The sequence below is a fragment of the Platichthys flesus genome, chromosome 21 (assembly GCF_949316205.1).
Source record: "Platichthys flesus chromosome 21, fPlaFle2.1, whole genome shotgun sequence".
NCBI classification, from domain to species: domain Eukaryota; kingdom Metazoa; phylum Chordata; class Actinopteri; order Pleuronectiformes; family Pleuronectidae; genus Platichthys; species Platichthys flesus.
Genome location: NC_084965.1, coordinates 1,547,632 through 1,573,646, shown reverse-complemented (window position 1 = coordinate 1,573,646; position 26,015 = coordinate 1,547,632). Strand labels below are relative to the sequence as shown.

General features: G+C 43.9%; 2 protein-coding genes and 1 long non-coding RNA gene across 3 annotated transcripts; 2 read left to right on the top strand and 1 right to left on the bottom strand.

Annotated features, from left to right (window-relative positions):
• The first annotated feature begins 298 nt into the window (after positions 1 to 298).
• LOC133932796 (neutral cholesterol ester hydrolase 1-like) lies at positions 299 to 6,113 on the top strand. Its single transcript, XM_062379644.1, has 5 exons — positions 299 to 585; positions 1,286 to 1,508; positions 1,640 to 1,709; positions 1,791 to 1,962; positions 2,141 to 6,113. Exons 1-5 carry the CDS (start codon positions 451 to 453, stop codon positions 2,759 to 2,761), a joined length of 1,221 nt encoding a protein of 406 aa, XP_062235628.1. The 5' UTR covers positions 299 to 450; the 3' UTR covers positions 2,762 to 6,113.
• Positions 6,114 to 6,648: 535 nt separating this feature from the next.
• Positions 6,649 to 16,279, bottom strand: LOC133932713 (uncharacterized). The gene is made up of 2 exons (XR_009911978.1): positions 16,168 to 16,279; positions 6,649 to 7,254 (listed from the first exon to the last, which is right to left on the bottom strand). It is a non-coding gene; the product is annotated as an uncharacterized LOC133932713 (long non-coding RNA).
• LOC133932712 (tumor necrosis factor ligand superfamily member 10-like) lies at positions 15,509 to 25,570 on the top strand. Its single transcript, XM_062379524.1, has 6 exons — positions 15,509 to 15,743; positions 16,537 to 16,662; positions 21,429 to 21,474; positions 21,611 to 21,727; positions 22,774 to 23,018; positions 23,107 to 25,570. Exons 1-6 carry the CDS (start codon positions 15,636 to 15,638, stop codon positions 23,314 to 23,316), a joined length of 852 nt encoding a protein of 283 aa, XP_062235508.1. The 5' UTR covers positions 15,509 to 15,635; the 3' UTR covers positions 23,317 to 25,570.
• The last annotated feature ends 445 nt before the right edge of the window (positions 25,571 to 26,015 follow it).

Sequence of the window (26,015 nt, the reverse complement as noted above, 5' to 3'; positions counted from 1 at the left end):
TATGGTAACATGAAAAAAAATGATATTTAAATTATTTTATAAAGAATTAGGGCATGTAAAAATACGAATAACATCATCATATATAAATATAACGTAAAATAATATAATATAACGTAAATAATGTAATATACTATAATATACGTTTCTGTAGTCTTATCTAAAGAACTACATTTCCCATCAATACGCATATTACGAAACGCGTACCTTACTTCCTGAAGCTAGTTTTCAAAATAAAACAATTACTGCTGGTCATTGTTATGAAACCTACCCAAACATAGACTTTTATTTTGAAATCGGGTTCATTCCCCGGTGATTCGTCGACCTCTTGCGGAGACACGGATCAGACCGGGACAACCCGGGACAACCCGGGACCTGATGCAGTGACAGACCGGGACAGACCGGGACCTGAGGCAGGGACGGACCGACCCCCGGCAGGGACACACCGCCGCCATGAGGCTCCTTCTGGCCGCAGCCCTGCTGCTGTCGGCGGCCTCGTACTTCGTCTACCTGCCGCTGCCGAGCGGAGTCTGTGAGCCCTGGAAGCTGATGCTGCTGGACGCGCTGTTCCGGAGCATCATGCAGGCGGTGAGACGGGGGGGGGGGGGGTCAGGAGACAGGTGGGGGGGGGGGGGGACAGGAGACAGGTGTGTGTGTGTGGGGGGGGGGGGGGGGGGTTTAGAGAGGGGAGAGAGAGACAGGAGACAGGGGGAGACAGGTTGAAGAGATGGTGATCAACCAGTGACACACCAGGATAAATACAGAATAAAACAGATCATTATAAAGTGACCTGATGTAAAAGATTATTAATAATAATCATAACTTATTTACACCTGAATCACTGAGGTTGATTCACCATAGACACAATCAGACCACTCACAGTGTTACTTTGCTAGCTAAGAATAGAAAACTTAATTCTGTGATTCAGAAGTAGAACCATCCCAGAGTAGATCATGATCAGTAACACTGTGATAGACTGAGAAGAACGTGCAGAGCCAGAGGTCAGAGGTCAAACACAGTAGAAGGACCCTGAATCGACCTCTAACCTGCAGCTCGTTGACACGCGAGGCTCCTGAGCTTCAGTCCGCAGGCCGCACACCCTCGTTAAATCTCATAATCCGATGCAACAATGCAGTGGAACGAGTTTTCAAAGTCTCTCCGTGCAGGGACAGGTTTTCACGCCCTGCTCAGTGTTTCCCCGGAGCGGCAGGGAATCTGACCCCGGGTCAGGGAGCGGCTCGGGACTCTCCTCCCCTGAATGATCCCATCTCCACGTCTGTGTCTGCAGAGCGACGTGGCTCACTCCCTGGGTCTGTGCCACCGCGTCCACCTGCTGAACCGGGTGGTGTCCTGGGTGGAGAACACCGAGGCCCGCTCCTGCCCCGCCGTGCACGTGAGCGACTCCACGCTGGGCGGCGTCCCCGCCCGGGTCTTCCAGGCGAAGGGCGGGGCGGAGCTGAAGAGAGGAATCATATACTTCCACGGCGGGGGGTGGGCCCTCGGCAGCGGACGTGAGTGAAAAATATCCTAAACAGTCATCATAAAGTTCCTGGGTGAATGAAATGTGACAGAACTCAGTAGAATATGTATAATAAGTATATTTGACCCCAGTAACCATCACTTTGACCTCATTGTGCCTCAGGGATGCGATCCTACGACCTTCTTTGCCGGAAAATGGCGGAGGATCTGGACGCTGTCGTCATGTCTGTGGAGTAAGTTCTGACTTTTGTGAAGTTTGAAACACGACTTCTCTCTCCAGCTCCACATGAGGTCATTGTGTCTTCCTGCCACAGTTACCGTCTCGCCCCGGAGGCGGTGTTCCCAGATCAGTACCACGATGCGCTGGCGGCGGCGCGGGACTTCCTGTCTGCAGAGGTTTTAAAGCGCCACGGCATCGACCCGGAGAGAGTGTGCGTGTCTGGAGACAGCGCGGGGGGGAACCTGGCCGCCGCTGTGGCTCAGGAGGTGAACGAAACAAACGCACATCCCACGGTTTCTGGGTTTCATCAGTAACGTCCAGGATTCAGAACTTTATTCATTGTTCAAAGAAGCAACAAACTGTTTCCCGGGTGGTAATGGAGACTTTGTTCGGTAAAGTTCTGGTGTTTGATTATTTGATTCTGATCTGAATCTGGTTCCACAGCTCGGCTCGGACGACAGCGTGACCACGAGGTTCAAGGCCCAGGCGCTGATCTACCCGGTGCTTCAGGCCCTGGACTTCCACACCTCGTCCTACCAGCAGAACCGGGCCGTGCCCATCCTCTACCGGCCCATCATGGCTCGTTTCTGGCTGCAGTACCTCGGCGCCGACTCCTCCCTGGTGCCCCTCCTGCTCGCCAACAACCACAGCTCCCTGGACCAGCCGGCCATCGGCGCCGACACCCGCTCCAAACTGGACTGGACCTCTCTGGTGCCGGGCGAGCGCAGGAAGCACTACCGGCCGCTGGTCAGGGACACGGGATCCCCGGGGCTGCTGGGGGAGCTGCCGGCGCTGATGGACGTGAGGGCGGCGCCGCTGCTGGCAGAGCAGAGGGTTCTGGGTCGGGCGCCCACAGCCTACGTGATGACGTGTGAGTTTGACGTGCTGCGGGACGACGGGCTCATGTACGTGAAGCGGCTGCAGGACGCCGGCGTCCCGGTGACCAGCGACCACTACGAGGACGGCTTCCACGGCTGCATGGTGTTCGCCTACCTGCCCATGCTGTCCAGCGTGGGACGGAGGAGCATGAACAACTACATCCGCTGGCTGGACCGGAACCTTTAGACCAATCAGGACGCGTGGAACCAAAGGACCCTGGAGCAGGAGGTGTGGTCTCTGCCCCGCGGAGGAGGCGTGTCTTATTTAAACCGTGACTGTTTCCTGTGAGATGTGAAGTTCAACAACATGGAACTCAGTCAACAACTCAGAATCCAAAGCTCACGGACGAGACGCTGCAATGACACGATGATCGTTTGAGATATGATTCATAATTTTAGCCACTTGCAGTCGAATCATCCTCGAAAACGACGGATTTTGCACGTTTTTAAAAAATAGCTTTGACGCAGCGGATTTGAGTTCATCTCCAAAAACGTTATATCGTTGCTCATTCACTTTGAATTCTGAAATACCGCCTCCTGCTGTTCATGTGCTTAACTGCATCATGTGGACGTGCAGACGCGGATTGAAAACCACTGGACCTGTAGATCAGAAGTTTAATAAACCACAAATCAAACGCACTGATTCATAAAACCCCAAAAAATCTGATGTCACCAAAAACTATGCTTTTAGAAAATTTTGATTTATTTAAAGAAGAAAATCCAGGGATATATAATTTAAGTCCAAAAGGTCTTATAATGATGTTAGTAATAATGATACCAATAATACTAATGATGATAATAATAAGAATTTGTGAAACAATACAAACTAACTACTGATTTAATCTGTGACACTACTTCCTGTGGCATTCCAAAATGTGAGCTAAGAGAAAAGAATTAATGTTTAGAATTATCTTGATTTCACTTTTTTATTTCGACAGTTTTATCAGAAACACAGAGTCTGTTGTGTAGAAATTTGTATTTAAAACTTCAATAATGCAAAACTCGGAGTTAACCACTATATTATTTAACTATTTACTGTTTGATATTTCATATCAGGGACAATCAGCAGCTCATCTTCACTGAGGCGTCTTTACTCGCTGTAAACTGAGACATCAGTCGACAACGTTTGGGGAACAAATACATTTAAATTCAAATTTCTCATAAACAAAACTTTCTTTCAGTTAAAATGGTTAAAAATATATAAATATAAGATTAATGAAACTACCTAACAAGCTCTTACCCGACCTGGTGTAACGATCACAGAGGAAGGAAAGATGGTTTTTATTCTTTTGTGATTCACTGAGACACTGAAACAATCCTGTGTGTGTGTGTGTGTGGTAAAAGTGTGCGTTCACAGCTGTGTAGACTCACTGGCTTGTGTATTAATGTGTATTTGGAAGCGTCTCTCGCTCTCTGACGATCTGATGACCACTGTGGAGTCGGGCCAACGCCACGGCGTCCTCCATGAGGCTCATGATGAAAGCTGTGAAACAAATGAGAGATGCACTGTCTCTCCCTGGGAGACAAGTTGTCCCCTTCGGACTCTCGGGTTCCCCCCCCCCCCCCCCCACACACCCCTGAGACCGACTCTAATCCAAAGTAACGAAGCGACAACAGCGAGCGGCGGACAGGGCTTTGGCCCCGGGCCCCGAACGCAGTGAGCAGAGAGCGTGACCCCGAGGGCCTCACATCACCCACCACACATGATGACGTGGTGTCAGTGATCATCACTTTACTCCCAGCATGCAATGCAAATGACATTACGCACACATTTCTAGAAAGCAGTGACTTTGTTCAACACGTGTGTGCATTGAGCTCAGTCCCTTTAAAATCTGTTAATGGATTTCCACTGCGGAGAAAAGCTTTCAAACGTTTCTCGGGGCTGTAATTTGAATGGCATGTGTGAAATTGTGCGTAAAATGGTTTTATATTGGATAAATAAGATTTTATTATGCGTCTGGGTTTTGCCACTGGTCGTCTCGACCAAGTTAAAACACAAAATCGGCCCCAGATGAGCTCCGGCCGCACAAATACGTCCCATATAGAAGCTGATGTGTTCGTGGCGGTGTCGACTGGTGGTGCGTCGGGTTACGTCTCGTTTTCTTTATGTTTTATTCTTTTCCACAATGTTCTGCACGTTCATCACCGTGTGTTTGTCTGAGCAATGCGCTGGTGGAACTCTGGAATCGAACAATATCTAGAACTTTAAAATTGATTTTAGACTTGAAGAAAAGACGCGACAGGTGATTTAGTCACAGTTAGAAAAAAGAAATATTGAAATCTATTTTTTTCTGTTATCTACATTCCTAGAAAATCTTGTGTGTTAATTGTGCGACACTGAATATTGTATATTTGTTAGAAATGAGGGGAAATATTATCATATTGATTCATGTTTTGTTTTCCGGTGACACTTTATTTCAAACATTTCTTTAAATGTATTTGTACGAATCTAAGATGGTGTTTTATCAGGTGTTTTGTTAATGATGAGTATTTGTCAGCAAGTATAACTTGAAAATATATATGCTTTATATTTTTATCTTTTAAAACATTATCTGTTTATACAGCAGCTTTCATACATGTGAACTCGTTGCTTATAAATGCATTACACTGAAAAAAATGTAGAAAGAATTACTTAAATTGTTGACATACAAATTAGTGATTAAAGTTATATTAAAACATTTAATAACTGATTTTAAAAACTGTTAATTTGTGTGTCACCGATTGAAGTATTTTTTAAGTTGGTCAGCATTTGCTCATAGTACATTTTAGTATTTAGAGTTTCACTGTAAATTTTACATCTGTAGGTTTATGTCAGTTTAACAAAACTAGTTTCATTTACTATTTCCTCACATAGAAGAAATCTTAATAATCAACAGCGAAAATTGTAAACGTTGAAAATTCATTCTCCGGACGTCTTGAATGTCAAATCCTTCAAGTGGAAATAAAGAAATTGTTGCAGCCGTCAGATATAAATTCACATTTATATAATTAATATGAAAACGATGTGAATACGAATTCCACTCAGCAGCGTTTTACAAGCTGACGTGATGAATTCATTTACAGGCACATGTGGTTTATCAGCAGTAAACACGGAACTTCACATACGATGAATCACGTGCCGACACGACGTGGCTCTCAGACCTTCACATGTGAAACATAATATTTTATGTGGACAGATGCCAGCGTGGTTATTAAAACTAAAATGTTGTGTTATGATTGATGGTGAAAGATTCCTCACATCTCCTCTTTAGTTTTTATGTTTGTTTTAATGTTGTTTTGTTCGGTTTTTGTGAAACTTGACAATCGAGAGTTGGTTCAGTCGACTCCAGATGTGTTTGTTCTGTGATTTGTAAAATTATTAAAAAAACTCACTCACACAGAATCATTGCAGCAATATTCCTCTTTGTGATGATTATTAAACTGTGTTCATATTGTTTATGAGGAACGTTTAAGTTTGAATCACTCAGCTACTGTATCTGCACACAATGCAAAATATGACTTGAGATTTATTTATGAAAACACTGATTGCAGTTGATTCTTCTTCTCGTTTGCAAAAATCAGTTTTTGTTCCCATTTATTTTTATAGAAATAAAAATGATTCATAACCTGAACAAACTGTAAGGATGTCATTTTGTGAATAATAATAAAAACCAGTTTATCAATTTCTTTCTCATTTCTTTTGCTATAACAGATGAGTAACGCTTTCAAAAATATATTAACCAATTTAAAATTGTATTATATTATTACCAGCATATACCATAGAACTACAGGTGTAAGATGTGAAAATATAAAAATAATTATATTATATCAAATATTGCAGTTATTAAACTATTACTAATGTATTAGTTGCTATAGGTATCATAGTGTTATTAATAAGGATTATACCATCTATTAAATATAATACTTATATTTATAAAGTATATATAGTTTATCATTGAATTATACTACACAAACAATACTTTTAACAAAGCACAAATACCCTAATTCCATTTAAATTAAATTGGTTATTTAAGATAAAATTATGTTGCCATTTAAAAGTATTACGAAATATTTATGACTATTAGTTACCATGGATATGGAAATATGGAGTTTATTAAGAACTGAGTCATATTAAATTATTACAGTTGGGTTTTATACCACGGGCATTAAAAGTCTAATAAACTGTTGAAATGTACAGATGGTTATTAATGACAGATTTAAATCATTATTTTTAAGGATCAGAACCTTGAGCATAAAACACAGGAGATGGCGCCAGAACCTCCTCCTGCACATCAGCGTCCAATCGGTAAATCAGCTGTTATGAATATGTGTACATATTATTTATCACATGAATCATGTGTCTTTTATTCCGTTTCTTCTTGTTTTTATCTCAAAGTTTTATGAACATCATAAAACTTTACGGTTTCTCTTTGAGTCCCGGGATTGAAAAGGTACTGAAGTGTAAATCCATCAGAGTTTGAGTCTTTGCTGTTGATTTATTCCTCTGATCTGAGGTCCTGTGATATTGGAGAGTAATAAAAACACGTCCAGAGCCACAGATCTGCCAGATTTTCTCCATCTGTCATCCTGGTGAAGAACTGCTCTTTTTCCGCTGCTCTACCTCGGAGCGTATATCAAAGGAACCTCTGGCCTCGGCCTCGTCCTGCTCTCACACCGGAGCTGGTGCTGCTCAGGTCGAAGCTGCAGAGACAGAAACCAAACCCATCAGGCGGTGGCGTGACAGATTGTAACCTGCCTGTCGGATCACGTGATCAGAGATGACAGGGAACATGCTGACAGACAGGTCTGTGTGTGTCTGTCTGTGTGTGTGTGTTGTGCTATTAGCAACCAGGCCTTCAACACCAGACCTGCAGCGCCACAGGGCATGCACACACCGAACACACTTGATTAGTGTGCGATTGCCCATCAGGACCTGATTACCCAGAAGTCTCTCTCTCTCTTTGTGTGTGTGAGTGTGAGTGTGTGTGTGTGTGTGTGTGTGTGTGTGTGTGTGTGTGTGTGTGTGTGGTTCATGGATCAGTGAAGCAACAGTCGGCTGCCAAACATCCTCCACGTGTGAGCGCTCAATCTGTGGATATTCACTCAGCCATCGTTGTTCCAGAACCACTTGATCCCATTTAGAGTGACAGCGAAGCGGAGAGATTATTCCACTTATCCCTCGGTGCAATCTGTCCTCAGATCAGAGGCTGGATCCTTCAGGAAGAACAATTCAAAGCAGAACGAGTCGTTACAGGTCAACAAGTCCTGTCACATCTCGGAGGATCTGAGAGATGCAGATTCTCTTTGCTCGCGTATGAAAGAGAAAAGCTGTTTTAGTTTCTGCAGCCGTCTGTTTCCCACAATGCACTCTGCAGCAGTGGATTATAAATGCTGCTAGGAGGGGGGGGTTGGGGGGGGGAACTCTCTTTAACTCGTTTAAAAAGTTGCGTCTCGATTCTGTTCAACATCTAAACGTGGAAAAACTTGATGTTCTCGCTGAAATGTGACGACGGTGAGAAAATAAAGGAAAATATCATCTTGTTTAATTGTTAATATTTAAATTAGATTTATTTTGTAAACTAAACACAAATAGAGAATCGGCCCCGAACAGAATTTAATGTCTGACCAGTTGTACGATTGGAACTGGAACCGAGTTAAAGAACGTGAAGTCCTTGTCGTGTTTCTTCTTCAAGTTGGATTCATACAAACAACCGAACATTGAAGGGGCCCAACAGCTCACATTTGGCCCCGAGGCTCCAGCTTCAGCTTTCCACGCCTCTGGGTTTCGTTTAGAGAACTTCCCCCCCCCGCTGCCCAGATGGGAAGAAGAAAGTTGGTGCAACATTTCTCTGTTGAAAAAACGATCAGGTACGACTGTGACCCAGCAGAGATGAGGCCGTGTCGGGCTGCAGCGCCACATGCACGTCAGTTTGTGATCATCCAGAGGCCTGACTCACCCCCCCCCCCCCCCCGGTGCTGCCCGTTAATCACCGGGTGCAGAGATGATCATTTCTAAAGAAAACACAGCGGTGAGAATGTGAAAGGAAAGTCAGAGCGACGGGGAATTCACCCGGGAGAATGTTATCGCTGCGACTAAAGGTCATATTGTTCACTTCTTCCTGACAGGCGGAGGGAGAGAGGGAGGGAGAGAGAGAGAGGGAAGGGAGTGTAATGCAATTTGGGAAGGAGGTTAAGGGAGGGGGCGAGCGAGGGAGGGTGAAAGTGCAGAAAAAGAGAGGGAGAGCGGAGGGTGGAGGGAGGGAGGGAGGACAGAGAAAGATTGGTAGGGAGGGAAACCACAATGTGGGCCTCAAAGTGCACAAGGACACATTCGAGCTTGTTGCACACACACAAAGACTTGAACACAAAGCCACAAACACACATGTGTAAATATGTAACAACACAATATGGCCAGAAGTATGTGGACGTTACCACGGGCACAATGTGCTCCTGCAACCCACTGAGCTCTTGTGGTTTTATATTTTCCATCAGATGTTGAACGTGGCTGCGGAGACGCTCAGGGGGGGGGCGGGGGGGGGGGGGGGGGGGGGCTTCTCCATGTTGAGACAGGACAGAGACAAACTGTGCCACAAGCCTGGGAGCAAACTAGTGTCTTAAATATTATTGCACTGTGACGTTAATGCCAAAACAGTTTCAGCCTCGGCAGAAAACTTCTTATGAAGATGTTGCTTGTAGTAAAAAGACTAAATTGAGAAAATATGTTGTCGGGGCCTTTTGAATTTTCTCTCATTGGAACCGAACAAACCCAAGAAATAATAAAATCAAACATTCTTGTGAACATCTGGATAAGAAAATTTAAAAAAATATTGTGCCTATAGAGTAATGAGAACCATTTCTCACTCCAATCAAAGACCGAGCTGTGAGTTACAGGATAAACGCGTCAATATGAATGTATCTTTCTATTATTTCATGTTTTCAAACACACAGAGATTAACACGCAGAGAAAAACCCTGAAACACAAACTCCAGCGCTCGAAGCCGCTGATTGGACGATCCTCAGCCTCACATTTTACACCCTGAGCCAATTGAGGCCGAGCGTAGGGATGTCAGGGGGGTGGACGGCTGGGAAACGAGTCTCAGGAGACGCAGGACTTCACGTCCCCTCGTCCACCAGTGAGATTTGTGTTTGCACATTAACCAGAGTCGACACGTGCAGATCCCGAATCTGCCAAAGAAAACATGAAGTGACCTCCAGCAGTGATGATGACGAGGAGCTAAGGAGGAAGATGATTCACTGCATCAACAGTTTTGTGTTCACAGTAGGGGAGGCGAGGTCAAAGGTCAATAAGGACTGATACACCGAGCGCTGCTGCTTGTTTCCCACGTGAAACCAGCGACTGTCGAAACACGAAGCTGAAATCTCCCGAGCATGGGCGTCGCCATCTTGCACTGGTGACATCATCTGTAGGGGTGGAGCCGAGGTCGATGTCGGGGTCGCAAACTACGTCCAATGACAGGAAGCACCTTTTAGAATAAATTATTTTATCATGAATTTTGATTTTGTTTTATTTTGTTAGGTCCATGTCCCATCTGCCAACATGGAGGAAGCTGTACTTATACTGCAGCCAGCCACCAGGGGGTGATCACAATCTTTTTGTAAACTTCACCGGCTGATATCTGAGGCCTTGTCTTCACAAATTCACACATTTACGAAATTCTGGATACACAAGCTTTGTTTTTATTAAAATCCAAACACAAAAGTGACGACAAGTTCTCGAACATGCCTGACCAGTGGGGGGCGATAGAGGTAGCATGAATGACCGGTTGTTGTACTTTGTGGCACATTGTCGTGATACAATAGACACAATAGTTATTCACACTATAATGACGTTTGTAAAAATCTCTGTTTAGTGACTTTAAACTTAGTTTGTGGATTCAGACACCGAGGAAGAGGTTTGTTGAACGTGAACAAAAACCAAACTGTGACCGAAACTTGACCACGTGGTTCATTGTGTTACCAGGACGTGAAGGTCGCACACGTTCCTGTCCTATCTGATGTTTGCTCTTCTCTGCTCTAACAAACTGTGGATGCTCTTCACACACATGGTTTTCATAGGACGGAGATGAAAACTTAATCCTGCAGAATCATCGTGTTTTTGTTGTTTGGCAGCAAAAACACACAAAGTATGTGAGCAGCCTGTCCGCGTACTTCTGGCCAGACGGGACACATACACGCACAAATACATATACATATACATACACACACAATCCCACACATTAGTAATTGTATCTACAAGGGCTCTCTCTCTCTGGAATAGAGGCCTCCTCGATCGCCCGCTTCACTCTGAACTCCTGATTCCTGAAATGAAGCGAAGCAGTGAGCGAGAAGGTTCACACACACACAATCACACACACATACATACACACAATCACAAACACGCACACAAACACACACACATAATCACACACACACACACGTCGACATAAACTATAAAAAAATGTCTGACAAAAGCAAGTGGAGCCAAAAAAACTTTGGAAGCTTTGGAAAGTCCCCAAAAGTTTCCTGTTTGCTCATCGGTCAGCTCTCGAGTTTCCGCCACCTCTCCCATCCAGGGGTGCATGTGTGTGTGTGTGTGTGTAGGTGTGTGTGATTACATGGGCCAGATATGAAGTGATATTGTTCAGTATTTATGCTGAAGAGACAAAGGAAAGTCATAATTTGCTTCTAATCATATTCTACTTCCACAAACTTTACAATGAAGTTCATTATTTAAATTTCACTTGACACTTAAGAAACGAAGCTTTTTAAATCAAAGTGAGAAGCAAACATTTGTGTTATTTTTGTTTAAATTAATCATTTGTTAATCTCATAAAAAGTGTGTATTTGTAAAACTCAGTATAAAATAATTGACTTTAACCAAAGAGATGTTAAATGTAAATATTAATATTAGTAGGTTTTTATAAAGCACAGTCAAGAAAACGACAATACATAAAAAAAACAAACACAAAAGTAAAAATGAACTAAAATGATTTATTGTTCTGTTTCGTTCTGAGCAGTCAAACTCTGGAGTTTGACGGAACCTGTGGGAACCGACTGGCCTCACGTTCGAATCCCAACACACAGTGAAGGAAACGTCTCTTTCTGTTCGTGCTCTCGTGATCGAGTCCTCGAGGAACACGTCTCATTTCTCACACGTCCGTCAAACCGTGTTTTTACAACAGACGCAGCAGTGAACGGTTGATTCAGGATGGAAACTCAGTTCAGTCTCAGTTTGTTCTAAATTCTCCCCGAGAGGCAGATCGAACAAAAAATGTGTTTTACTCTCAACAAGCAAGAAAGTCAACTGAAGGAAATTCAAAATGCATCAACACACAAAGGAAACACACTCAGTGAATAACACAGGACGCACATGAAGCACGTGGAACTTCTTCTTCTGTGAGCTCAGCGTCGAGTCGAGGACCTGGACGTCCCTGGTGAACAGTGAGCTGGTGACTTCAGACACATGATCAACTTCACTAACTCCACCAGAGCTTCTCTGTCACGTCTCAACATGAAGTGGAAAAAGGCCTCGGAACCCAAACACTGATAAAGTGAAGGTCGACAAACATCTTCACTATCACCGCTAATGTTTGAATTTCAGAGAAGAACAAGAAAACAAACCTGATTTAGAGAGAGGTGGATGAGAAACCCAGGGACGGAGGGAGAGAACGAGGGAGAACAAAGGTTTTGGGAGCAGGGAGGGAGGGAGTGGACTTTGCGGGGGAGTCGGTCAGCTCTCCTGGTCGGATCCCTATCGAGAGTTGGCCGGCGTTCAGAACTCCACTCACAGAGCGTGTGCTGGAGCCGGCAGCCATCACAATGTGGGGCCTGGAATCTTTTCACCCGCTCACGTTTCGGGAGAATTAAATCAGTTTCTGGACAAACAGCTCGTCCTCCGGAGGGACGGGTCTCTTTTAGAGCAGAGACCCGTGTTCTGGTCCACGTTAGGGAGCAGGACAAACCTGCAGCGGCTGTGGTTCACGTCTCCAGGGAATTCATTTAAGTCAGTGAAATATTCACTTAAGAGCCCAGGTCCATGTGTGCTCGCCTCTCTCCGGCCTCCACAGTGAGGACGTCCTCTGGAGCCTCACATAATCACACTGTGCTCCATCACACACACACACACGGACACACAATTTGCACACTGTTACCCCCCGCAGCCCCTGCAGGCATGCCTGGTGGAGCGGAGTGAAACCTAAGCGGAGAGTGTCTCCCCGGGGGGGTTGCGGAGCGTAGGAGCCAGATTGAGGCCAGATGTTGCAGATGCAGGAACGAGCCAACAGGCCCAGGATTCATTTATAGGCTCAGCTCGCCTAACTGCACGACAATGCACTGGAAATAACACGGCCAGGGGTTTTCATTACTGCACCGACGGGGTCACCATGTCACGGCCGTCCTGGAGCAAAGCGTAGAGTTGTTTGATTAGCTCTTAAAAACCTGGGTGGTCAAACTGAGGCTTGTGGAGACAGACAGGGACTCCGCAAAATATGTGGAAAATTAGGTCCGAACATTTTGTGTAATAAGTTTGTTTCTCGTGTGATTGTTCCGGGTCCGATCCGTTTACATCAACAAGAACATGTGGGGAACATCCAGAAAAGGGGCGGAGCCTGTAGAGCAGCAGGAGGCCGGACATGGCGTATAAACTCATCGTTTAAGTTATCACCAAAAGATCTGGACTCTCCTTGTCTGTCCAAGTGGATGTCTTCGTCTTCTACGTGTACAGCTCCTCTTCTTCATGACTGTCACGTGTTAGAAACCTCATCAACACTGACACCTTGACGTTGTCCTGCTGTTTTCTGATTTCCGGACATTTCACTCGGATGCTGCAGCAAAAGTTCCAGAAAATGTCCGGAGCCACAGCCTCAGACATTCAGTCTCACTTACAGAACTTCTAGAAAGCTTCAGGGAGATGTCTGGACCTCAGTGCAGGTCTGTAAAGGGTTAAAGTAAAGAGGCGATGACCTTATCAGCTTGTTTCGCTGTTTCAAACCTTCAGTGTCAGGAAATGTCGCAGCAGCAGAAACAGAAACTTCATCTACAAAGAGATCTCAAAGAGAGACAGAATGATTGAAGCCACTTTTCTCCAGAGTGACTCGTGGAGGTGAAGATCGTTCTCGTTCTCTTGGGGTTGGAACTGTTCCTTGTTAGTCACAGTCCACATGAAGGCACCGGGCACCTGGACCTGAAGTTCTCCTCCACACAAACTGCTCGTGTGACGCGTCAATCGGGAACAAGTGAATCGGAGAGGTTTGAAACGTGGAGGTTCAGAGACAGAGTGAAAAGCTTCACAGATGTGATGAGTCGTCAAAACGATGGAGCTGCTGCACGCGCTCAGACGGGTCCACTGAGTTTTCAGCCGGGAGCAAAGAATAAGATATACTTCGTGAGGGAGATTCAATCTGGTCGCTCACAGCAGGAGGAGAGAGTGAAAGATGAATTGTCCTTTTCGAGCACTTTGACACGAAGCCACTGAAACATGAAGACACATGAAGCAAACTTTTATTAAAGCTGGAAACACAACGGTGCATCCTCACACTAACTTTCCACCTCATAAACACACTGTGAAATATTGTGCAACTATATCCACATACAATAAATGTGGCAATATCAGTCTGCACCAAAACCCAAAGTAAGACACTCAGATACAGTGTTCTGCAAATATATTGATATATGATGATGAAATCAATTTAAATACAATACCTTTGATTTGTGCGTCGGTCTTTGAATAATCCAACAAATATTAATTTAAATTACATGTTGAGATGCACTAAATTAGATTTAATAATAGTAGTTAATCACTTCTTATGAAAAGAGTTTTAATATAGATAAATACATGGATTTGAAATGTTTCCAGATCAAATAAGATTTAATTAGGTTTAATTAGAGTGAAAACTGATAAATGGAAACTGCTCTAATTTTAACAACATCTGTAAATGTCTAAGAGGATGGAGTCTACTCTGGATATTTCAACTTCATTATTAATGAATTCATATTTTGTTCTACCTTATATGCTGAAGGGACAGAAGCCACGTTATAAACCACACAACACAATCTACAGGTTTGTATTGACTCCTTGTTGTTGTGTTGTCCAACACTGGCTCTGACACACACTCAAACCTCTGATCCCTCCTTTCACATTTGGTTTTTATTCTTAATGATGTCAAAGAAATAAAAGTCAGAAGACAAGAGACGAAACAGAGGCTGTGAGTTCATCAGGTTTGGACTCTTTTCTCATCACTGTCTGATCTTCAACCTTCTGTGAGACGATGTGGAAGCTTCACCAGGCCGGCACCGAGCTCGAGGGACAAGAGGACATCATGTCTTCATAACCAGCTCCCAGGATTCCACCATCATCCAAGAGAATCTCCACTGCATGGAGATTTCACAGATATTTCTTCTTTTTAACCCATTTGTGTCCTGGGAGGATCATCCTCCTCCATCCATCCTCCCTGATGGATGCTGGAGATATGATGATGGAAAAGGTGAAGAGCTTTGGAGCCAAAACAGATAAAACTGTGGAAAGAAAAGTCTGGAACATCAGAACTCTTTTTCCTTTCATTTAAACAACCTGCCAACTTGGCTGCATGTGGTTGTGGTATAGAAGTCAGACAGGACTTTGAAGTGAGGCTTAGTTCATGTTTATCCCCTTGAAGGAGCCTTTGGTTATAGAAGTTAAAGCAGTCAGAAGGTCAACTTTAGCTCCAGTGACTTTTCAACACAACTCATGTACGTGCCGGAGCTCAGCTGCAGCTTTAAAAGCAGATCTCTGCTGTACAAGGTGTTTTTCTCACAGCAGCTCAGATCTGCAGCTCAGATACGAGACAATAAACTCAGTTATCAGTGTTTTCTCAGCGCAGAACAAACAATAATCTCACCAGGAGAAATTCAAAGAGGGAAAGGCTCTTGTTCTTCAGGTCGGCTCCTCCTCCTCTTCCTCCTCCTCCTCAACCTCCTCCTCCTGGGCGCAGGGGACGGGGAGGGTAGAAGCGAAGGAGCCACCTCTCTGCCATTGTTCTTGTTCTGGAGGTCCGGGGACGGGACGGGACGGCGCTGGTTGGGAACCCGGACGGCGCTCGGTCGTTATGACGGGCTCCGGTCCGAAGCTCGGGGTCCTGCTGCTGCTCGCGGTGCTGCTGCAGACTGTGGTCGTCACCATCACCGTGCTGCACTTCACCACGGCGCTCAACGCGGTAAGGACGGGCCGGGGAGCGGAGCGAGGCGCCGGGGACGCGCGGAGGCTTTTACGCACCGCGGCGCAGCGCAGTGCGCATCGCGGGGCTGGAACTCACTGACCCTGCGCACTTTACCGCGACCACCGCAGACCAATGTTAGTTATTATCTGCGGTGACAGCTCGGGAGAAACATCGTGTTTACCGTGAAACCGCAAAGGCCACATTGAAAAGTTAAAACAAGTCGGTTCTGCGCAACTTGACTTCACGAAGACACGTTCTCCATTTCTCTGGATGTGTAATCACAAGAGAAACAGAGACAACAAATAAGTAAAGATCTCCAGAGGTGGAGTGAGGCTCTTATTGTGATATCTGTGATTGTGAGGAAGTTTTTACAGAGCTGTGTGTGTCTGTGTGTGTGTGTGTGTGTGCGTGTTGAACTCACCCTGCTCCTCCTGCTGAGCTCCTCTGGTCACCTGGATTCAGTCCAACACAACTCTCAGTCTGTGTTTACAGAAATTAATCATTAATCCGGACGAGATGAAGCAGCAATAACTGGAGAAGTGAAACCCAAACAGACTCAAAGCAAAGAAGCAGGGTCACGTGATCTCCACCCGGGTTTCTATTAAAGTCTGAGACTCTGATTAGGACAGAATAATAAAAGCTGATTTATGGCTGTTTCTTCTCCAATGGTGCTGTGAAAAATGGGTAATTTTCAATGAGAGCTTTGGTTCTGACTGCACAGTGAGCTCCACCTCCACGAGGCCTTGGTGTGATTGCTGGATGATGTTTCTTGACCTCCTCCTCTCTGCAGATGAAGGAGACGTTCGCCAGGAGCAGCGTTTCCTGCCTGACGGGCGCCGACCTGCAGAGCACCACGGTGGTTCGAGGGGATCCGTGCTGGCAGGTCACTCAGCAGCTCCACCTGCTCATCGAGAAGGTAACGAGATATGACAGCGCGGAACCCCCCCCCCCTGAACCACCTGACCCCTGATCCCCCCCCCCCACTGTCACCTCTCACACCTCAGACTTTAACTCACGTGCAGGCTGCACAGAGGGGAAGGCAGGTTGATGGAGGGGGTCTGACCCGGGAGACATTAGAGTCACACTAGAAAAGCAATAAAACACAAAATGAGATAGAGCAGGTGAAGCTTGAACAGAGGTGACGTGTCTCAGGGAACAACAGTGTGTGATGTAAACAAGCTGACAGTGCTGGCAGAGGTCAGGTATTCAGGAAACCCGTTCCACCGGTGAGCAGAACAGAAAATAAAAGCTGCTCCTCTTTGCTCGTGATCCGGGGAACACAAACAACAGCAAAACCTCGGAGTGCTTCCTCTGACACACAGGGGGCTGGGGGGGCGAGGGTGTCGGCTTCATCTCTTCTTCTCACCACCACCTGTTCAAATCCAGTGTTTTAATTAAGTCTAAAAGCTGACACTGTTAAAATGAGCCTCAGGTAGAAAGAGAAAATCCACAAACCGGACTCTTCTGTTGAACGTCTTGAAACGTCGCAGGAAAATAAATCTTTGAACCGGAGCTTCGGCTTTGCACATTCTCTCGTTCTCAAGTATTCACTTGATCCAGCACCAGTAGATGTTTTACTGGATGTGCAGGTTTTTCCCAGTTTAGGTGAATTATCTCACCTTGGAGGCAGGAAAGGTCTGAAAGAGGATTTAGATTCACGGGTTCTGACAATGACGTCTGTGCCTTAAATTTAATTTAATTTAAACATCTCGAAGGAAACATTGTCTGACCTGCGATAGACGCTCGTTACACATTCCCACTGCTGCTCTGTGTAACGAGCATCCGCCAGAAACTGGATCTTTCCAATTATATGTCCCACTTCCTGATTCAGTCGCTCTATCTCTTGAATCAAAGCTTCAGGGGCCAATCAGATTTCCGCTGGGGCCAATGCCCCCCTGGCCCCACCCTTGGATTCACCCCTGGCCAGAAACAACAACAGCGGCTCCGAACCAGTTTCTCTTTGTTTGTTTAGAAGCTGAATTTAGCATCACTGCGCCACATTACCACCGTTCACAGACGTCAGCATCGAACATTATCTCTGATTCCTTGATGTAGCCTCTATCGCCACCTACTGGCCCGGCTGCAGTGGTTGTTTTTTGTGTTCTCGTCTGGATGGAGATATTTCTTAAAACAAAGGAAAAGGAAATACCCGTTCAAACAAATACCTGCAGGGGATTGGACGAGGCCCGAGTCCGAGGCGGGGATGACAGGTTCACATATTTAACGGACATTGTTCTTCTTGCTGTGTTTAACAAGGTTCCATGAGGGTTTTCTAATTGTCGTTAGGTCGTTAGAATTTAGATTCCAGGAGAAATGGAATCAGGATTTCTTGGGTTTGATTTGTAGCTTTCTTTGCTTAATGGTTTCAAGTTGAGCCAAATCCAGTAATTTGAGTGTTTCTGGTTCAGCTGCAGAAAATGAGTGTGACCTGTGTGTATCAGTATTTGTTGATTGAGTATGAATGACTCAGTGGTTATTTGGCCAGCTGCAGAGTTCTCTGTCCGCCTGCTCTGGATCAGAAACTCCCCCACCCACTGGAGTTTAGAGACATTACTAATTCCCCCCCCCCACACACACGCTTCAGCTGCAACAGCCAACAAAGAAAAACCTGATTTATTTTCATACTTTCATTTGCACCTGGGAGTTTTCTCCTCCTGATTATGTTCTAGTTCTGTTTTACACGAGTTGCTCTTTTATGGAACATGCTCAACGAGTCGGAGAACTTCTCCAGATGTTTTTGCCGTACAAGGCAAGTTGTGACCGTGCAGCCGCAGCCTGGAGGAACGAGCATCTTTCTTTATTAACGTGTTTCTAAATTGGATTGTTATCACCTCATCAAGGAGTTTGTGTGTCCGTCTGTTACTCAGCAGCTTTACACAAACACTGCTTGAATGATTAGGTCTCAGCCCCGGAGGCAGATCCATTTTCTTTAACGTTCTTTAACATTTTAACTGATTTCTCAGAGAAGGATTCATGGATCTAGTGAATTTAAACGTGGTGTCATGAGGAGGCTGCTGGGCCTCGGTGGAGGTTGTTGTTTCTAATGTTTATTGTTGTTCTTGTCTTTTCTTTCTCTTTCTTGAGACGAGGAAGTGAATTAAAGAAGTCTCTCAAGGAGTCACTTCATGATCTCTTGAAGATATTTAGAAAGTGAACAATACGATGAAGAGTTTTGTGATTGATTAACTGACAGATAATTAATGTGCAGCTATTTGAATAATCCGATCAGCAGCAGCAGAAGGTCTCTCCACTTCCACGATCATCCTCTCTGAGTTTGGAGCTGGAGCTTGGAGCAGAGCTGGAGTTTGGGCGACAGGCGACTGTAAAACACGTTTTCTTCCCCATCAACACCAGTAAACACTCGTGTTGGGAAAATGCCGATGTCCCCTTTGACCTCATTTTTTTATCATTTTTCTTTCGCTCCATAAAAACACTTCCTGATTCTGCCTCGCATTGCATTTAGTGAGAGCGGTTAAGGAAATAAACATGGCTGTGACGTGGGCAGATTGATTTTCACACTGATAGAAGTTCCTCCGAGCCTGATGACCCAACATCCGCTGGTGCTGCTGGGAAACAGGCTCGACTCCACGTTACAGGGTCGTCGTAAACATTAAGACGACTGTGATATTTGTAGCTTTGTCTGATTTACTACGGGGGGGTATGTGCAGTCCGGGTGCCAGAGGATTCTTACATTCCTGTCGGTCAACTTTAGGGTTTGACTTTGCTCCGAGGATCAGTCTGACGTCTTTCTCGTTTCAGACAAACGTCTTAAGTTTTAAGATGTTTCTCTTTGAAAACGACAAATGTTTGAACTGTTTTTAAAAATCTCCTCTTGGAACGAGCAGGTTTTGGACTCAAAAATCCAAAAGTATCGAACACATTGTTCATTTTGCTCTTTTCATGTGATTCCTTGGCATCAAGTGAAAAACAGACTTAGACTCTAATGTCTCTTTAACGTTAAACAAAAGTTTAAATACCAGAGGAACGTGAACGGCAAGACTTGTGACGTACGAGGAAACTTAGGCCTCGTGAACACAGTGAACAGATCCCACAGTCATTATCCTCATTATTATTATTAATATAATTATAATCATCATCATTATTATTAGTAGGGACTTCCTGTTCATCAGATCTCAGCTCCGAACATTAGAAGAGGAAGAAAAAAAGAGCTCAGATGCACAATGAGCTCCTTCATAGCTTGATGTGATCCTGTAGTTTAATCAGCAAAGGAATGCACTCACCTGCACACACAGACAGACACACACACACAGACACACACTCATCTCCCTTTACTCCCAGGTTTCTTTCATATAGTTTGTTTTCGTTCCCGTCCTCTTTCTCCTCCTCCTCCGACTCCGCTGCTTTCTGAAATAACACCACTCGGGTATTTTCTGACTCGGCCGCCTGATTAAATTTAGTTGGGAACATAAACATGATGCTGGGACATGTTGAGCCGGGACGTCACATTCTGCTTTTAACTCAGGACAAAGTGAAATGTGGCTTTAAAAGTCCCCTTCAAATCAAACTGGGATATTTATACTCAAAACATCTGTAAAGATGTTTATTTATTCCATGTATTTCATTGAGCTGCATTATTGTGAAGCTCAACAACTGGGAAGCCAAAGCGAGTCTTCCAAAAATATCCAGTGAAAAATAGATGAAATAATCAGGTTTAAAAAAGCCAACTTCACCAATCAGTCAATATCTATAACTGGAAAATCTTACAAATAAAATACGGTTTACTCATTTCAACTTCTAATGTAAGGTTTTAATTCTATTTATATTATTTTAGTCCAATCAGTTTGTAGCTGTGCAGAAACAGATAATACAGATATTCATGATCCTTAAAGCATCAGGTGAAGATCGTTAAGTACGATTCAGCTTGGAGGAAGATCGGGTTCTAAATTCAAGGTAATAAAATATATATATTTTTAGAACAATGACAAATATAAGTTGCTTTTGATGACAAGAAATAAATATTAAGTACACCCTGAGATTATTTACGTATTTCTAATTCAAATTATCTGGATTTTAGGCCTCAGAAACTCTTAAATATGCTAAAAGATAGGGTCATTAAACTTCTCATGAATACTGACAGACTTCAGAAATGTTTTCTCCCGTTCCAACCTCTGCTGGTAACCAGTGAGAACTGCAGCCACACCAGTGAAACATCGACAAAATCCTCCTTTTCTCTCCGATTCTCTCGCTTTTCTTCATCAGGCTGTTTTCTGATTTCTCTTTGTGAACTCACATGAACACATGCAGAGAGGACCGCTCTCCTCAGTTTGGCAGAGGTCACGTCTTCTGAAGCTAATTGGTTGAAGGAATGTAAAAGACGAGGAAGAGGGAAGAGGCCGATTACCAGCGACGGATCTGTTACCCGACCTGAACGTGAAGTCTGAAGAGTTTCAGGGTCGAGGCCGAGCAGCCGCTGCTTGGCATCGATGTGGTTTGAGCTGAACACAAAGATTTTTATGTTTTTTAAATTGAAACCTGGTATTTAGCCTCATTTCTCTGGATTCTCTAAAGTTTTCTGTTTGTGTTTCTTGCTCAAGTTTAGGAGAAATTGAGTTTGTTCTTGTTTGAGGTACAGATTGAAGATGAGGGTCCGACTGTGACTGTAAATGCATCAGAGCTGCTTTAATGCATCTTTAATAAATGGATCCTCTGGTTTCTTCACAGTCTCTGTCTCAACGTTACCAGCGGCAGATTTCCTCGGCAGTAAGAGGTGAGACCCACAAACGGATCAATAACCGATCAAAAATATACCTTGTCCTTAAAGAACTAGTAACAGGTTGTGTTGGTTTTCATTTATTCTACATGTTTTTGCTTCATGGCCCTTTTGTCTCCTTTGGTCCAATTAGATGAGGTGTCTCGGGTGCTGCCCTCACTTGTGATGGAGGACAGGGCTTCACCTCGCCCCAAAGTGGCAGCTCACGTCACCGGCAGCTTCGTGCCCAAACTGGAGCGAGAGGGCGGCGGTGAGTCGTTCAGGCGTGGGAGTGGATTCGGGTTAAAGTCGACTGTTTACATGGGTTTAATGTTTGTCAACAAACAACAGAGCAACTTTTCAAATTGAATCCGTCTGCACAGAACTACAGTTACATTACAATCTGTTTAGAATCATCTCTAAAAGGTAAACAGACATCGAAACACGAGGCTGACGATGAACTCAATTCGTCATCGCATCATTATGACAAATAAACAAAGAGGCAAAAACAAAATCCTCACATCAAGATGTTTTTAAAGTTGGAACTGAAGCTTATTTACTTCAATACGTTTCAACAAAACTATGGAAACTTGCTTCTGCCAGAAATAAAGAATATTATAACACATCTATACTTTCACTTATTCGAGTATAGATTTTGCAATATCATATCAAAAAGAATATCTACCTCCAAACTGTTTGTGGAATTGGTTTTGTTAAGATGTAATATTTTGATTAAAAAATCAAAAATTGTTAATATGTGATTATTAAATGAGGAAAGATTGTTTCTGCTTTTTATAATAGATTTAATAAATTAAATAAATAATGATTTTTTAACAATATATTATATAAAACATTCTGTGTTAATAATTATAGTAAGTTATTATTGATATTTCTATTTGTAAATGTACATATTTTGGTAAGTGTAGGTTTATTACTTCATCACTATGGGGGAGTAGAGTTATTCCCATGTGCTTCTAATTGGATCCTTAGAGAAACCAAACTGCTTCTGCCAGGAAAAGATTAAAAATATATAAAAGTGAGGAATGATCAATAAAATGGAATAAAAACATTTTAATAAAGCGCTTTGCTTTTAAGTTTCAGTTTAAACTTAGCATCATTTTCATTACCTACCTAATTTTTATATCTTTCATCTCATAATTATGACCTGATGGAACTCACATTAAACACATATGTATTTTGTTTATTATTTATAATATTTCATCTTCCTCTTGGCTGAAATGATCCGTCACAAACCGTCTCCCGGCGTGTTTTCATTCATCGGATTCTGAACGTGTTTGTTTTTGTTTTGTGCTCCAGCCCCGGTCTCGGCGGGGGGGCGGCGGGTTCAGGGCCAGAAGATCTCGTGGTGGGAGGGGCAGAAGGGGCTGGCCTTCCTCCAGGACGTCCAGCTGGTGGACGGGGAGCTGGTGGTGCCGCAGCCCGGCCTCTACTACGTCTACGCCCAGACCTACTTCAGACACACGGCCTCGCTGGAGGAGGAGGAGGACGGGGAGGAGGGGGAGGACAGAGGGAGGCCCCTGCTGCAGTACGTCTACAAGAAGGTGGGAGTTCAACTTTTAGTCTTTTATACTTATTATATTACCTACAAACCAGCTCTCCCCTTCTCACTCACCTCCTCTCTCTGTCCAGGTGAGCTCCTACCCGGTTCCCATCCTGCTGATGAAGACGAGTCGGACCTCCTGCTGGTCCCGGGGCTCCCAGTTCTCCCTGCACTCCGCCCACCAGGGGGGGCTGTTCCCGCTGAACGCCGGCGACCGCCTGTTTGTCACGGTGACGAACGCCTCCGCCGTGGACATGGACGAGAAGAGCAGCTTCTTCGGGGCTTTTCTCATCAGCTAGACGACCAGCAGAGGGAGCTGTGGTCACGATTGTGTCGCTCATTGACTCCTCCTCCTCCTCCTCCTCCTCCTTCTTCTCACTCGTGAAGTGAAAATCCGACGCTAGAAGTCGCAGGTTCGTTCAGAATCTCAACCGAACACTGGAGCCGTCGGTGAAGACTTAAGAAGAACGTGAGGTTGTGTATATTGTGATTTTAAATATGTCCGAGTGAGCGTGACCCACAGAGACATTTCTTGGATGCGTCCGTACACTCACGTAAAGTCGTACACATACGTTTGATCTACTGCTTCTTAGTCACGTTTGCTCGACATGGAGTTCACATCCAGCCGCGGTCTGCAGCTGCTCTTTAATTCCGTCCACAAGTGGTTCTTCAATCCACAAAAGCCCAGGCATCACTCAGCAGCGTCTTCTCCTCGGCTCAAAGATGGATCCTCTCTGTTGTCCCAGGAGGGGTCGACTTTACATGTTCATTTCTCACATTAGAAGTGAACACATGCAAGCAACATGTGCCCAGTGGACACATGGTCGTATTTACATGATCTCGAAGGAGGACGTGTGTGCGAAGCCCAAAACCTCAGAACCCCAAGTTGCCTAGTTGTGACTGCAGGCAACGTTAAAGTGATGCTGGAAAAGTTGTAGTAATTAGTGTGAGGTGGTTTTACTTCAGCGTGACGTAAACAACTTTAATAATTAACTCACCTTTAGCAGACTCTAGATTCTCCACAAGGGGGCACTGCTGGGACCTCAGCTATGCACGCGCCACCTACAGGACAAAACAGTCACAGCACCGGTTGTGTACTTTGTATGAATGAAATCATTTGTTATCAATTTCACGACAAAGGTTCAGTGTTTTCTTCTGAGAAATGTTTGTGCGTAACCTTCCTCAGATGGTTCAGCATTAAATGAAAGACACGGCGAGGCGCTGACATCCGCATGTTGAAGATTAAAGCAGCATCTTCATCACCTCGTCCTTCACGGGTTTGTAAAGTCAAATTCAAAACACTGCCGCTTGTGTTTTTGTTGGCAGCCGCATCACAGCCTCTCGCTCAGCTGTCAGTCGCGTTGGCTCGTCCGCCCCGAGCGCTCTCCAACTGGTGCATTAAACGCTGCCTAATGGTTGGTATTCCTGGGCATTCATGTCATGTGGGATCAGATGCAGATGTGACCTGCAGACGTGGAGAACATCACTCACATCGTCGGCTTCTGCTCGTTCTCCATGGAGCTCTGCTGCCGGCCATGTGGCGCAGGGAGCTGCTGGAGTGGAAACTGCAGTGAAGCCTCAGATTCACAGAGAACATCACTAATTATTGATTATTGAACTGAAGGAGAACTGGAGGCATCAGAGAATATATACGACTGAAGAACAAATTCTTCCTTAATGAAAGACTGAACACCTCTCATCAGCTGAAGAAGCTGCGATATAAAATACAGGTTACGATCATCTGCTAATCAAAATGTCATATTTAAACTTTAAATGCATCCATAACAAATCCGATAAGTGGATTTTAAACAATAGCACAATTATTAAAGTCAAGAATTAAGTCAGTTATATTCACTGGTTCCTTCAGCTCTACTTTGGAAAATCTAACAAAAGTCAATTCAAAAGAAATTCTTAGAAAAGCTTTTTGTAATAATCAGAGTCCGACTGATATTTGGTGGCAGATACATATATTTGTTAAATCAAATATCGATATGTACATGTTGTAATATTATTGTTCTTTATGATCTTTCTATGTGCACACTGTCTCTGATTTTGTATTGGATATTAAAAAGAAACCTCAACTATTTTAACGTAAAACACACAAAAGTAAATCCAGATCTTCCCTGCAATGTTTATACTGTTTTTTATATCGGCGCATCAACACCAGAACTATTTTTATCAACCACATATCGGTCAGGCTCTGGTGATAAGTTCCCATAAAGATTCACAACACCAATAAGACACAAAGGACTGTAGCACTGTAGCATTTCTGTAAATAAAAGATTTCTCCTCAGTGTCTTGATTTTGTTATGAATGTGTGTGTATATATATTTGAAGTGGTTTTAGTTTTGGTTTCCACAGAAATTACTTTTAACACTCGAGATAAATCTGTTGTAAATGGACGCAGCACAAACACCAACAAGAATCCGGATCAACGCAAAACACAATGAAAAATGTATTTTTTTACCAAGTAGATCGAAACGAATGTGAATGTAAATATGAAAATGTTTTGTCTGTAAATATGTGAAATAAAGACAATGTTAAAAAGTAAAAGGCTCAGTTCCAGTGTCTGGTTTTTCTTACCTTCGGGTTCTCCGAGGTTGTTTCTGATTTCCTGATGATCAGTTGTGCAGATTTCAGATCAGAATCAAGATACAAAACAAAGTCATAACAACATCTATAGGATTTAGTTTTTTACACAATGCACCCAGGAAACAAATAAACAAAACTTTACGATAAATCTGCACCAATTATGGTTTGGTACGGATTTTATAGATTCAATTTAATATCTCTCTATTTAAATTTTGTAAATTGTTTGTCTTGTACTTTGAGTGTGAACATTTAAATTCCCAGTGCATCAGAAGCAAAGCTGTGATGTGTAAAAACCATTAAATAAAAAACACAACGTATATTCAGTATTAACCTTAAATTGGAAAGAAAATGCACTTTCTAAAAGAAGGAAGGAGCAAAGACGTCTGTAAACAAACAACTCGTAAAC

Bases quoted from the DNA above. Each gene is read 5' to 3' on its own strand.
- LOC133932712 (XM_062379524.1), top strand. From the start codon at position 15,636: ATGACGGGCTCCGGTCCGAAGCTCGGGGTCCTGCTGCTGCTCGCGGTG. The intron at 15,744-16,536 runs GTAAGGACGGGC...TCCTCTCTGCAG, and splicing joins TCACCACGGCGCTCAACGCG to ATGAAGGAGACGTTCGCCAG. The intron at 16,663-21,428 runs GTAACGAGATAT...GTTTCTTCACAG, and splicing joins TCCACCTGCTCATCGAGAAG to TCTCTGTCTCAACGTTACCA.
- LOC133932796 (XM_062379644.1), top strand. From the start codon at position 451: ATGAGGCTCCTTCTGGCCGCAGCCCTGCTGCTGTCGGCGGCCTCGTAC. The intron at 586-1,285 runs GTGAGACGGGGG...CTGTGTCTGCAG, and splicing joins TCCGGAGCATCATGCAGGCG to AGCGACGTGGCTCACTCCCT. The intron at 1,509-1,639 runs GTGAGTGAAAAA...ATTGTGCCTCAG, and splicing joins GTGGGCCCTCGGCAGCGGAC to GGATGCGATCCTACGACCTT.